This window comes from Palaemon carinicauda, chromosome 10 (assembly GCF_036898095.1).
Source record: "Palaemon carinicauda isolate YSFRI2023 chromosome 10, ASM3689809v2, whole genome shotgun sequence".
Lineage (NCBI taxonomy): Eukaryota > Metazoa > Arthropoda > Malacostraca > Decapoda > Palaemonidae > Palaemon > Palaemon carinicauda.
Window position 1 is genome coordinate 131,384,673 of NC_090734.1, and position 12,500 is coordinate 131,397,172.

The 12,500-nt window shown below is 45.3% G+C and overlaps 1 protein-coding gene across 1 annotated transcript in view; it reads right to left on the reverse strand.

Annotated features, from left to right (window-relative positions):
• Nucleotides 1–182: 182 nt before the first annotated feature.
• Nucleotides 183–12,500, reverse strand: part of LOC137648255 (uncharacterized) — a 13,525-nt gene continuing 1,207 nt past the window's right edge. The window contains exon 2 of the mRNA XM_068381180.1: nt 183–292. Coding sequence (XP_068237281.1) covers nt 183–292 — 110 coding nt within the window. The remainder of the gene's footprint in view (nt 293–12,500) is intronic.

The window sequence follows — 12,500 nt, forward strand, 5'->3', positions numbered from 1 at the left end:
TCCTATTTCTAGCATGCTCTCTTGCCTCTCTCACATCTATCCTCCTATATATATATATATATATATATATATATATATATATATATATATATATATATATATATATATATATATATATATATATATATATATATATATATATATATATATATATATATATATATAGTGTGTGTGTGTGTGTCTCAGAAAGATATAAGAACCATGACAGGTCCACGAACAAATGTTTCCTTGATTTCGTATACGACAGATTCTTCTGTTTCCCTTTGGAATTTATAAAGAATCCTGTGTACCCCTGAAATTGAGGATGAAAAACAGAAACAATGAAATTGATATTGCGATATAATTTTACAATTCGATCTCATTGCAGTTCAGATGTATTGCCAAGTTCTAGTCCTTGTATGTCCAGGATACTTTGAAGTCATAGAAAACGTAACAAAGTTAGTTATAGAAAATGTAATAAACGGAAAAGATTTATGATAAACTATAACAAATATTAATGCTTTTTATCACAGTTCCTCCCCGTGAAAGGCAGATGCTTTGTTTTTCTCTTATATAATATTAACATCGCAAGTTTTCGGTGGTTTTGTAACTTTAATCTCTACACCAACTTCATCACATTTCAAATCATCCACAGATTTTTTTTTTTTTTAATTTTTCCTGAACTCTTGATATGTGAGTGCACATTATGTGATCCGCATGACGATTGGCTGTTTTACAGTTAAATAAAAATTCCATTGATTTTGATAGTTGTAACCACATATCAAAATAAGTATTTCCAAGTTTTATAGAGCTCCGTTAGTTTGGCCAATTGGTGATTTAATATAAAAACCATTTCATCATCATTATCATCATCAAAGGGCCTCGGTTAGATTTCGCTAGTCGTCTTTAAAAGCCATTTCATATGAAATTCATTAGACGAATTCCATTTTGTAATTAGTCAAATTGCATCTGGAATTTGCTCAACGAATTCCACAAATAATTAAGATGATTATAATTATAGTTTCTTTTAGTATGAAATACAACCTACTAATCGAACATTTAGAACAGAGTAAATTTTAAAATGCTTGAAAACCCAAGTTTTTGTTTTAGGAAATATAGCCTTGATATAATATCAGGTAACAAAGCAGTAAAATAACATTCCACATTAACATGAAGGTTTGAACATTAAAACACTTTATTATTATTATTATTATTATTATTATTATTATTATTATTATTATTATTATTACTTGTTAAGCTACAACCCTAGTTGGAAAAGCAGGATGCTATAAGCCCAGGGGCCCCAACAGGAAAAATAGCCCAGGGATGAAAGGAAACAAGGAAAAATAAATAATAAATAAATAATAACAATAAAGTAAAATGAAATATTTTAAGAACAGTGACAACATTAAAATAAATATTACCTATATAAACTATAAAAAAAACTTTAACAGAACAAGTGGAAGAAATAAGATAGAATAGTGTGTCCGAGTGTACCCTCAAGCAAGAGAACTCTAACCATTCCTGAGCGACCTTTAAACCTTTAATTGCCTCCGGGAGTATCTTCAATTTTTACCCATTTTCAAATTGGGTCTCTGTTTCGATTCGAAAACATATTCAACCTTTCAAATATTTTTTTGTATGGTAATATTGAAAAATAAAAACCGATATTTCACAATAAAAGTTTAGATTCTATTATAGATTGAAAGTAGATGAAAAGGTAAATAGATTAACATGAAACACAAAAATAGATAACTAAAAACCAGTGATTAAGATGAGGACGAAATGCAACTACAGTCAAACGAGAGTCTGAATAAACACAAGAAGACTTAGCGAACAGTAGCACATTTCGTGACCATTCTAAGGTCAAGTTGACACCAAGGACTCTGTAGACCTTGGTTAATGCTACAATGGAAGAGTCCTTGACACCAAGGACTCTGTAGACCTTGGTTAATGCTACAATGGAAGAGTCCTTGACACCAAGGACTCTCTAGACCTTGGTTAACGCCACAATGGAAGAGTCCCAGTCACTGAACACGACAGAACAATCACAGAAGTCTTATAAGGAGAGGTATTGAAACCAGGGCTACTGCTGTCACTGCTAATTCTGCTGACACAACAAGAAATACTGGTCTGAGTGGTAATTTCCCTGACTGGTGATCTCCAGAATGGGGTTCGAGTCTCGCTCAAACTCGTTTGTTTCTTTGGTCACTACAATCTCACCATCCTTATGAGCTAAGGTTGGGGGGGGGGGAGCTTATAGGTCTGTCTGCTATGTCATTAGCAGCCAATAATAATAATAATAATAATAACAACAACAACAACAACAACAAAAACAACAACAACAACAATAATAATAATAATAATAATAATAATAATAATAATAATAATAATTGGGCCTAGCTTTGGGGGGGGGGGGAAAGAGGGGGATTGGGCGCTTATATTATGTATATATGGTCAGTCTCTGGGGCATTGACCTACTTGGTGGGGCAACGTCTGTGACTGACTTTTCTCTCTTGTTTTTCATCCAGTTAGTTGAGTTAGATTATGGGATTTGGGGCCGGGGAGACCAATTAGTTTGGTGAGTAATTTTTATTTTCCCTTTTTGTTCAAGTTCCTTTTTTTTTATTCTCGTCTATTTCGAGATATTGCAATATCCTCTTGCAAATTACTGCTTAATTTGCATGTTTGAAGGAGATGGCGAATGTGTGCAAAAAAAAAAAAAAAATTGTTTTGAAAGAGATGATGAATATGCTCCATCAAAATTATTTTAAGTTTGTTTTATGCAATAAAATTTGAGAAAAATTATGAACGATTTTTGAGTGTGTTTAGACTGGAAATAAACCACAGGGAATTTTCTCATGAGATGGAAAATATAAGGATAAATTGAAAAAAAGGCAGCGAATTTAGCAGTTGCTGAAGGGCGCCCTTTTCCATATACTTTATCATGGGATGTTATTTCCTTAGATTTAAAAAAAAAAAAAAACTTTTATTCAGCAGGAAGGTTTCCAATTTTGTTGATATGGGAAAATAAAACCAATATATTGGTTTCATAGAAACTGGATTACCCTTTTTTATGGTATGTATGTATATATATATGTATATATATATATATATATATATATATATATATATACATATATATATATATATATATATATATATATATATATATATATACATTTGTATGTATATATATATATATATATATATATATATATATATATATATATATATATATATAAAGTCTACATTAAGGTAAAAGAAATCAAGGAATTCATTTAGAAAACTGAATCTCATTCCAACATCTGTAAAATGTCTCTAGATACAAACAGAAAAGACATTTAAAGGTCACTCACGATGACAGAGGAAAGAGACAGTGACATTGCCCTATCAAGCAGGACAATGCCCTAGAGAGTGACTATATATATGCATATAATCAGCGCCCAAGCCCCCTCCCCACCCAAAGCTAGGACCAAGGAGGGTCAGGCAATGGCTGCTGATGACTCAGCAGATAGACCTGTAGGTTAGCCTCACCAAACCCCCCATCCTTAGCTCTCAAGAATGGTGAGGTTACAGGGACCAAAGAAACTAACGAGTTTGAGCGGTACTCGAACCCCAGTCTGGCGTTCAGCAGTCAGGGACGTTACCACATCGGCCATCACAACCCTTTCTCGGAACTAAGGACTTGAATTCTGAAAACTTCTGAATCTTACTCCAACATCTGTCAAATGTTTTCAGAAACTGTACAAGTTTCTCAACTTCCAATCTGAAATTATGAAATACGGACTATCACATAAACCATTCTATGCACTATAGGTTCGCTTGCTGTGAGCGATCAGATGAAAATCTCCCACCATCACCAATCTGCAGTGGCTAGAACATATTGCATAGCTATACTAGTCAGAGTCACCCATACTAGGTTGGTTTGCTGTGAGCGATCAGACAAAAATCTCCCACCATCACCAATCTGTAGATTAATATACACTTTAGACTCATTTTATGTATGAGGTTCTACAAAAATTATAATTGAATATTTTAAAAATATATTTTTATAAAACTAAAAATTGGAAATTTAAACTATTACAAATTTAAAAAATCCCTAGATTAAGAAGAGGATAATTGTTGATTATTTACTATACACACTTACACATGTGCTTACACACTTAGACACATAAGCAGGCACATACACCACCACAGAGATTATCCATATTGCTTTCATCTTGAAGGGAGTGTATGACTAGAATCCCATTGAATGTTAAGTGTTGGCCTTTAAATGGCGATGCTTACAGCTTGAGCTATCATGAGCTGGCCTTCGTTCCTCTCCTTCTGAACAATGTGTGTTCCATCAAATCATTCTGTATGAGAGGGTTTCTCGTCATGGATATCAATATAATGTTCGTTCATTGACCCCCGATTTCTACTGGCTTGCGTACATCTTCAGGGTGTCGTGATTCACATATTTCCTCTGGGTAAACCAACATTATATTGATGTCCACGACCAGAAACCCTCTCATACGGAATGATTTGATGGAACACACATTGTTCAGAAGGAGAGGAACTACGGCCATCTCATAATAGATGGAGCTGTAAGCATCGCCATTTGAAGGCCAACACTTAACCATCAATGGGATTCTAATTATACACTCCCTTCTACCAGAATGCCATGTGTGTGAATATGTCATACATATATATATATATATATATATATATATATATATATATATATATATATATATATACATTTATATATATATATATATATATATATATATATATATAAAATTAATCAATTCATACATACCACTACCGAAGTGACATACATAAGGGTTTCGCTCTGACCAAAGAGCTCATCAGGTGGGTTTTGCCCACATCCATTATGGCAGGCTTGGTTCCCACGACCCTTTCTTCCTTCCCTCTTTTTTTTATTTCCTTTTCATCTCAATTCATAATTCATCAATACTTCATAAATATATTATGATAATTCATGACTTATATTTGAGTCGGAAGAATAAGGGAAGAAATTTGAAACCTACTTCAGTTTTCTGGGCATTGAACTTACGGGTTTTTCCGCCGCGCCAGAGGTTGCCCTTCGTACTGAAATAGCTTTTGGCCTACTTCCCTCACTACAGCTAGCCTATTAAGATCAGTCATGACTTGTTTTTGAGTTGGATTACTTAGAGAAGCAATTTGAAACCTACTTCAGTTTTCTGGGCATTGAACTTACGGGTTTTTCTGCCGCGCCAGAGGTTGCCCTTCCTACTGAAATAGCTTTCGACCAACTTCCCTCACTACAGCTAGCCTATTAAGATCAGTCATGACTTGTATTTGAGTAGGATTACTTAGAGAAGCAATTTGAAACCTACTTGTTTTCTGGACATTGAACTTACGGATTTTTCCGCCGCGCCAGAGGTTGCCCTTCTTACTAAAATAGCTTTCGGCCAACTTCCCTCACTACAGCTAGCCTATTAAGATCAGTCATGACTTGTATTTGAGTTGGATTACTTAGAGAAGCAATTTGAAACCTACTTCAGTTTTCTGGGCATTGAACTTACGGGTTTTTCCGCCGCTCCAGAGGTTGCCCTTCCTACTGAAATAGCTTTCGGCCAACTTCCCTCACTACAGCTAGCCTATTAAGATCAGTCATGACTTGTATTTGAGTTGGATTACCTAGAGAAGCAATTTGAAACCTACTTCAGTTTTCTGGGCATTGAACTTACGGGTTTTTCCGCCGCGCCAGAGGTTGCCCTTCTTACTAAAATAGCTTTCGGCCAACTTCCCTCACTACAGCTAGCCTATTAAGATCAGTCATGACTTGTATTTGAGTTGGATTACCTAGAGAAGCAATTTTAAACCTACTTCAGTTTTCTGGGCATTGAACTTACGGGTTTTTCCGCCGCGCCAGAGGTTGCCCTTCGTACTGAAATAGCTTTCGGCCAACTTCCCTCACTACAGCTAGCCTATTAAGATCAGTCATGATTTGTATTTGAGTTGGATTACTTAGAGAAGCAATTTGAAACCTACTTCAGTTTTCTGGGCATTGAACTTACGGGTTTTTCCGCCGCGCCAGAGGTTGCCCTTCCTACTGAAATAGCTTTCGGCCAACTTCCCTCACTACAGCTAGCCTATTAAGATCAGTCATGACTTGTATTTGAGTTGGATTACTTAGAGAAGCAATTTGAAACCTACTTCAGTTCTCTGGGCATTGAACTTACGGGTTTTTCCGCCGCGCCAGAGGTTGCCCTTCGTACTGAAATAGCTTTCGACCAACTTCCCTCACTACAGGTAGCCTATTAAGATCAGTCATGACTTGTATTTGAGTTGGATTACTTAGAGAAGCAATTTGAAACCTACTTCAGTTCTCTGGGCATTGAACTTACGGGTTTCTCCGCCGCGCCAGAGGTTGCCCTTCCTACTGAAATAGCTTTCGGTCAACTTCCCTCACTACAGCTAGCCTATTAAGATCAGTCATGACTTGTATTTGAGTTGGATTACTTAGAGAAGCAATTTGAAACCTACTTCAGTTCTCTGGGCATTGAACTTACGGGTTTTTCCGCCTCGCCAGAGGTTGCCCTTCCTACTGAAATAGCTTTCGACCAACTTCCCTCACTACAGCTAGCCTATTAAGATTAGTCATGACTTGTATTTGAGTTTGATTACTTAGAGAAGCAATTTGAAACCTACTTCAGTTTTCTGGGCATTGAACTTACGGGTTTTTCCGCCGCGCCAGAGGTTGCCCTTCCTACTGAAATAGCTTTCGACCAACTTCCCTCACTACAGCTAGCCTATTAAGATCAGTCATGACTTGTATTTGAGTTTGATTACTTAGAGAAGCAATTTGAAACCTACTTCAGTTTTCTGGGCATTGAACTTACGGGTTTTTCCGCCGCGCCAGAGGTTGCCCTTCGTACTGAAATAGCTTTCGGCCAACTTCCCTCACTACAGCTAGCCTATTACTAGTCAGTCGTGACTGATGATATTTGAAATTCAGTGGTGAAGCCAAGGGTCATTGTTTTGCCAGGCGGTGAAGCCAAGCATCATATTTAGGCCTGGCGGTGAAGCCAAGCGTCATTATTGTGCCGGGCGGTAAAGCCAAGCGGGCCAGGCGGTGAAGCCAAGTGCCATTGTAAGCCGGGCGGTGAAGCCAAGCGGGCCAGGCAGTGAAGCCAAGCGCCATTGTAAGCCGGTCGGTGAAGCCTAGCGCCATTTTTGGACCGGGCGATGAAGCCAAGCGCCATTATTGTGCCAGGCGGTAAAGCCAAGCGGGCCAGGCGGTGAAGCCAAGCGCCATTATTGTGCCGGGCGGTAAAGCCAAGTGGTCCAGGCTGTGAAGCCAAGCGCCATTGTAGGCCGGGCGGTGAAGCCAAGCGCCATTGTAAGCAGGGCGGTGAAGCCAAGCGCCATTGTTGAACGGTGCGATGAAGCCAAGCACCATTGTAAGCCGTGCAGTGAAGCCAAGCGCCATTGTAAGCCGGGCGGTGAAGCCAAGCACCATTGTAAGCCGGGCGGTGAAGCCAAGCAGGCCAGGCGGTGAAGCCAAGCAGGCCAGGCGGTGAAGCCAAGCGCAATTGTAAGCCAGGCGGTGAAGCCAAGCACCATTGTAAGCCAGGCAGTGAAGCCAAGCGCCATTGTTGGGCCGGGCGATGAAGCCAAGCGCCATTGTAAGCCGGGCGATGAAGCCAAGCACCATTGTAAGCCGGGCGGTGAAGCCAAGCGCCATTGTTGGGCCGGGCGATGAAGCCAAGCGCCATTGTTGGGCCGGGCGGTGATGCCAAGCGCCATTGTAAGCCGGGCGGTGAAGCCAAGCGCCATTGTAAGCCGGGCGGTGAAGCCAAGCGGGCTAGGCGGTGAAGCCAATCGCCATTGTAAGCCAGGCGGTGAAGCCAAGCACCATTGTTGGTCCGGGCGATGAAGCCAAGCGCCATTGTAAGCCGGGCTGTGAAGCCAAGCGCCATTGTAAGCCGGGCGGTGAAGCCAAGCGCCATTGTAAGCCGGGCTTTGAAGCCAAGCGCCATTGTAAGCCGGGCGGTGAAGCCAAGCGCCATTGTAAGTCGGGCGGTGAAGCCAAGCGCCATTGTAAGCCGGGCGGTGAAGCCAAGCGCCATTGTAAGCCGGGCGGTGAAGCCAAGCGCCATTGTAAGCCGGGCGGTGAAGCCAAGCGGGCCAGGCGGTGAAGCCAAGCGTGCCAGGCGGTGAAGCCAAGCGCCATTGTAAGCCGGGCGATAAAGCCAAGCGGGCCAGGCGGTGAAGCCAAGCGCCATTGTAAGCCGGGCGGTGAAGCCAAGCGCCATTGTTGGGCCGGGCGTTGAAGCCAAGCGCCTTTGTAAGCCGGGCGGTGAAGCCAAGCGCCATTGTAAGCCGGGCGGTGTAGCCAAGCGGGCCAGGCGGTGAAGTCGAGCCATTGTAAGCCGGGCGGTAAAGCCAAGCGGGCCAGGCGGTGAAGCCAAGCGCCATTTTAATCCGGGCGGTAAAGCCAAGCTGGCCAGGCGGTGAAGCCAAGCGCCATTGTAAGCCGGGCGGTAAAGCCAAGCGGGCCAGGCAGTGAAGCCAAGCGCCATTGTAAGCCGGGCGGTGAAGCCAAGCGCCATTGTTGGGCCGGGTGATGAAGCCAAGCGCCATTGTAAGCCGGGCGGTGAAGCCAAGCGCCATTGTAAGCCGGGCGGTGAAGCCAAGCACCATTGTAAGCCGGGCGGTGAAGCCAAGCATGCCAGGCGGTGGAGCCAAGCGCCATTGTAAGCCAGGCGGTGAAGCCAAGCGCCATTGTAAGCCAGGCGGTGAAGCCAAGCGCTATTATTGGGCCGGGCGATGAAGCCAAGCGCCATTTTAAGCCGGGCGATGAAGCCAAGCGCCGTTGTAAGCCAGGCGGTGAAGCCAAGCGCCATTGTTGGGCCGGGCGATGAAGCCAAGCTCCATTGTTGTGCCGGGCGGTGAAGCCAAGCGCCATTGTAAGCCGGGCGGTGAAGCCAAGCGCCATTGTAAGCTTGGCGGTGAAGCCAAGCGCCATTGTAAGCCGGGCGGTGAAGCCAAGCGCCATTGTAAGCCGGGCGGTGAAGCCAAGCGCCATTGTAAGCCGGGCGGTGAAGCTAAGCGTGCCAGGCGGTGAAGCCAAGTGCCATTGTAAGCCAGGCGGTGAAGCCAAGCACCATTGTTGGTCCGGGCGATGAAGCCAAGCGCCATTGTAAGCCGGGCGGTGAAGCCAAGCGCCATTGTAAGCCAGGTGGTGAAGCCAAGCGGGCCAGGCGGTGAAGCCAAGCGCCATTGTAAGCCAGGCGGTGAAGCCAAGCGGGCCAGGCGGTGAAGCCAAGCGGGCCAGGCAGTGAAACCAAGCGGGCCAGGCGGTGATGCCAAGCGGGCCAGGCGGTGATGCCAAGCGGGCCAGGCGGTGAAGCCAAGCGCCATTGTAAGCCGGGCGGTGAAGCCAAGCGGGCCAGGCGGCGAAGCCAAGCGGGCCAGGCGGTGTAGCCAAGCGCCATTGTAAGCCAGGCGGTGAAGCCAAGCGGGCCAGGCGGTGAAGCCAAGCAGGCCAGGCGGTGAAGCCAAGCGGGCCAGGCGGTGAAGCCAAGCGCCATTGTAAGCCGGGCGGTGAAGCCAAGCGCCATTGTAAGCCAGGCGGTGAAGCCAAGCGACATTGTAAGCCGGGCGGTGAAGCCAAGCGGGCAAGGCGGTGAAGCCAAGCGCCATTGTAAGCCGGGCGGTAAAGCCAAGCGGGCCAGGCGGTGAAGCCAAGCGCCATTGTAAGCCGGGCGGTGAAGCCAAGCGCCATATTTGGGCCGGGCGATGAAGCCAAGCGCCATATTTGGGCCGGGCGATGAAGCCAAGCGCCATTATAAGCCGGGCGGTGAAGCCAAGCGGCATTGTTGTGCTGAGCGATGAAGCCAAGCGCCATTGTAAGCCGGGCGGTGAAGCCAAGCGCCATTGTAAGCTGGGCGATGAAGCCAAGTGCCATTTTAAGCCGGGCGGTGAAGCCAAGAGCCATTGTAAGCCGGGCGGTAAAGCCAAGCGGTCCAGGCAGTGAAGCCAAGCGGTCCAGGCAGTGAAGCCAAGCGGTCCAGGCAGTGAAGCCAAGCTCCATTGTAAGCCAGGCGGTGAAGCCAAGCGTCATTGTTGTGCCGAGCGATGAAGCCAAGCGCCATTGTAAGTCAGGCGGTGAAGCCAAGCGCCATCGTAAGCCGGGTGGTGAAGCCAAGCGGGCCAGGTGGTGAAGCCAAGCGCCATTGTAAGCCGGGCGGTGAAGCCAAGCGCCATTGTTGGGCTGGGTAATGAAGCCAAGCGCCATTGTAAGCCGGGCGGTGAAGCCAAGCGGGCCATGCAGTGAAGCCAAGTGCCATTGTAAGCCAGGAGGTGAAGCCAAGCGGGCCAGGCGGTGAAGCCAAGCGCCATTGTAAGCGGGGCGGTAAGCCAAGCGGGCCAGGCGGTGAAGCCAAGCGCTATTGTTGGGCCGGGCGGTGAAGCTAAGCGCCATTGTTTTGCTGGGCGGTAAAGCCAAGCGGGCCAGGTGGTGAAGCCAAGCGCCATTGTAAGCCGGGCGATGAAGCCAAGCGCCATTGTTGGGCCGGGCGATGAAGCCAAGCGGGCCAGGCGGTGAAGCCAAGTGCCATTGTAAGCCGGGCGGTGAAGCCAAGTGCCATTGTAAACCGGGCGATGAAGCCAAGCGCCATTGTAAGCCGGGCGGTGAAGCCAAGCGGGCCAAGCGGTGAAGCTAAGTGCCATTGTAAGCCGGGCGGTGAAGCCAAGCGCCATTGTAAGCCGGGCGGTGAAGCCAAGCGCCATTGTTTTCCGGCGGTGAAGCCAAGCGCCATTGTAAGCCGGGCGATGAAGCCAAGCGGGCCAGGCGGTGAAGCCAAGCGCCATTTTAAGCTGGGCGATGAAGCCAAGCGCCATTGTTGTGCCGGGCGATGAAGCCAAGCGGGCCAGGCGGTGAAGCCAAGCGCTATTGTTGGGCCGGGCAGTGAAGCCAAGCATCAATTTTTGGCCAGTTGGTGAAGCCAAGCGTCATTTTACCCACTTAAACAAGACACGCTCATTCATCATTCAGAGTTTCTTCACCTTAAGCCTAAAAAAAAAACCTTAAACCTAAAAAAAAAAAGAAGAAAAAGAAGATACTATTCCTTTCATAAAATTGTGAGGGCATCAACTCGCCAATTGTAAGGACCAAAACTTCACTCTGTTCATCCCAGTTCTTCAACCTTCATCAGCAGCCATTTGATATCAGAACACCTTTCCAGACTGACCTGCTCCGAAGAGGCGCAGCTTCCTTCACTAGCTGATTATCTTGGTCCAACCTTTTTAAGGACAAGACTGCCTACTAGAAGAAGCCTAGCTCGTTCCCTCTGCAGAGCCGGTCTTCTAGATTATTCCCCCAGAACCACCCGAAGGTTGATATCCGAAAGAATAGATCATCCGACCATTTGTACACTTGACAAACGGCTTGTACTCGTCCATCAAGGTGCAAAGCATACTAGTCTCAGCGGGGTTTCTTCTCTCAGTAGGCCATTGTCCTCCAGGTTATTCCAAGAATTGTAATTCAAGCTGGATAGTAAGCCTTGTATCCTCCAAGCTGGTCAGTCCTTCCAAGTATCCTTCCTGTAGCTGTCTGTCAGTCAGTCAGTTTAAAGATCCCGGGGGGGTGGGGGGGGGATCTCCTTCCTGTGGATGTGGTATCTCGAACTTGTCCTGATTGGATTGAGCACAATTATTTGAAGGTTTGGTCCTGGCAAAACTCGGCTGAATCTCCTTACCCTCACAAAATAAACTGAAATTAAACTAATATGGAAAAAATATTCTCATGTTTAAAACTTTTTTTGGTGTTTTCATTTTTTCTTCTTTTTTTGGGGATTTTTTATTTTTTTATTTTTTTTGTGTTTTTCATTTTTATCCATTTGCTGATCGAAATATTTAAGTGCCGGTGAGACTCCTCAGAAGCCATTCGATATGATCAGCTGCTAATTGAACCTGCTTAACAGTACCACTGATGGTGATTGAATGACTATATTCGTGCCTTTGTGGCATATCTATTAAGCTGACTCCACTGTGGCGGGTGATTTCCATCAGCGTCCTTCCTTCCACTCCATATATGGCTCTGTGGAACCTCCTGGGCGCATGCAAGTCGACAGTCACGTACCTGTTGAGGCCAGAGTCCCTTGTGGTGGTCACTCTAACCTTTTCACCTTGGAAGGTGATGTGACTACTGTCGGATGAGGAGATGGCCCTTTTGGGCTTCTCGGGTTCCAGGTCAAACACGATAAGTTTTCGTGTAGTTTTTTTAATCTTTTCTTCCTTTTTCTTCTCCTCCTCCTCCTTCTCCTCCTCCTCCTTCTTCTCCTCCTCCTCCTTCTTCTCCTCCTTCTCCTTCTCCTCCTTCTCCTCCTCCTCCTTCTCCTCCTCCTCCTTCTCCTCCTTCTCCTTCTCCTTCTCCTTCTCCTTCTCCTCCTCCTCCTTCTCCTCCTTCTCCTTCTCCTCCTTCCCCTCGTCCGTGGAAATTTCCTTTTTGAGCTGCTCTTCCTGGCTGTTGCTGGTGCCAT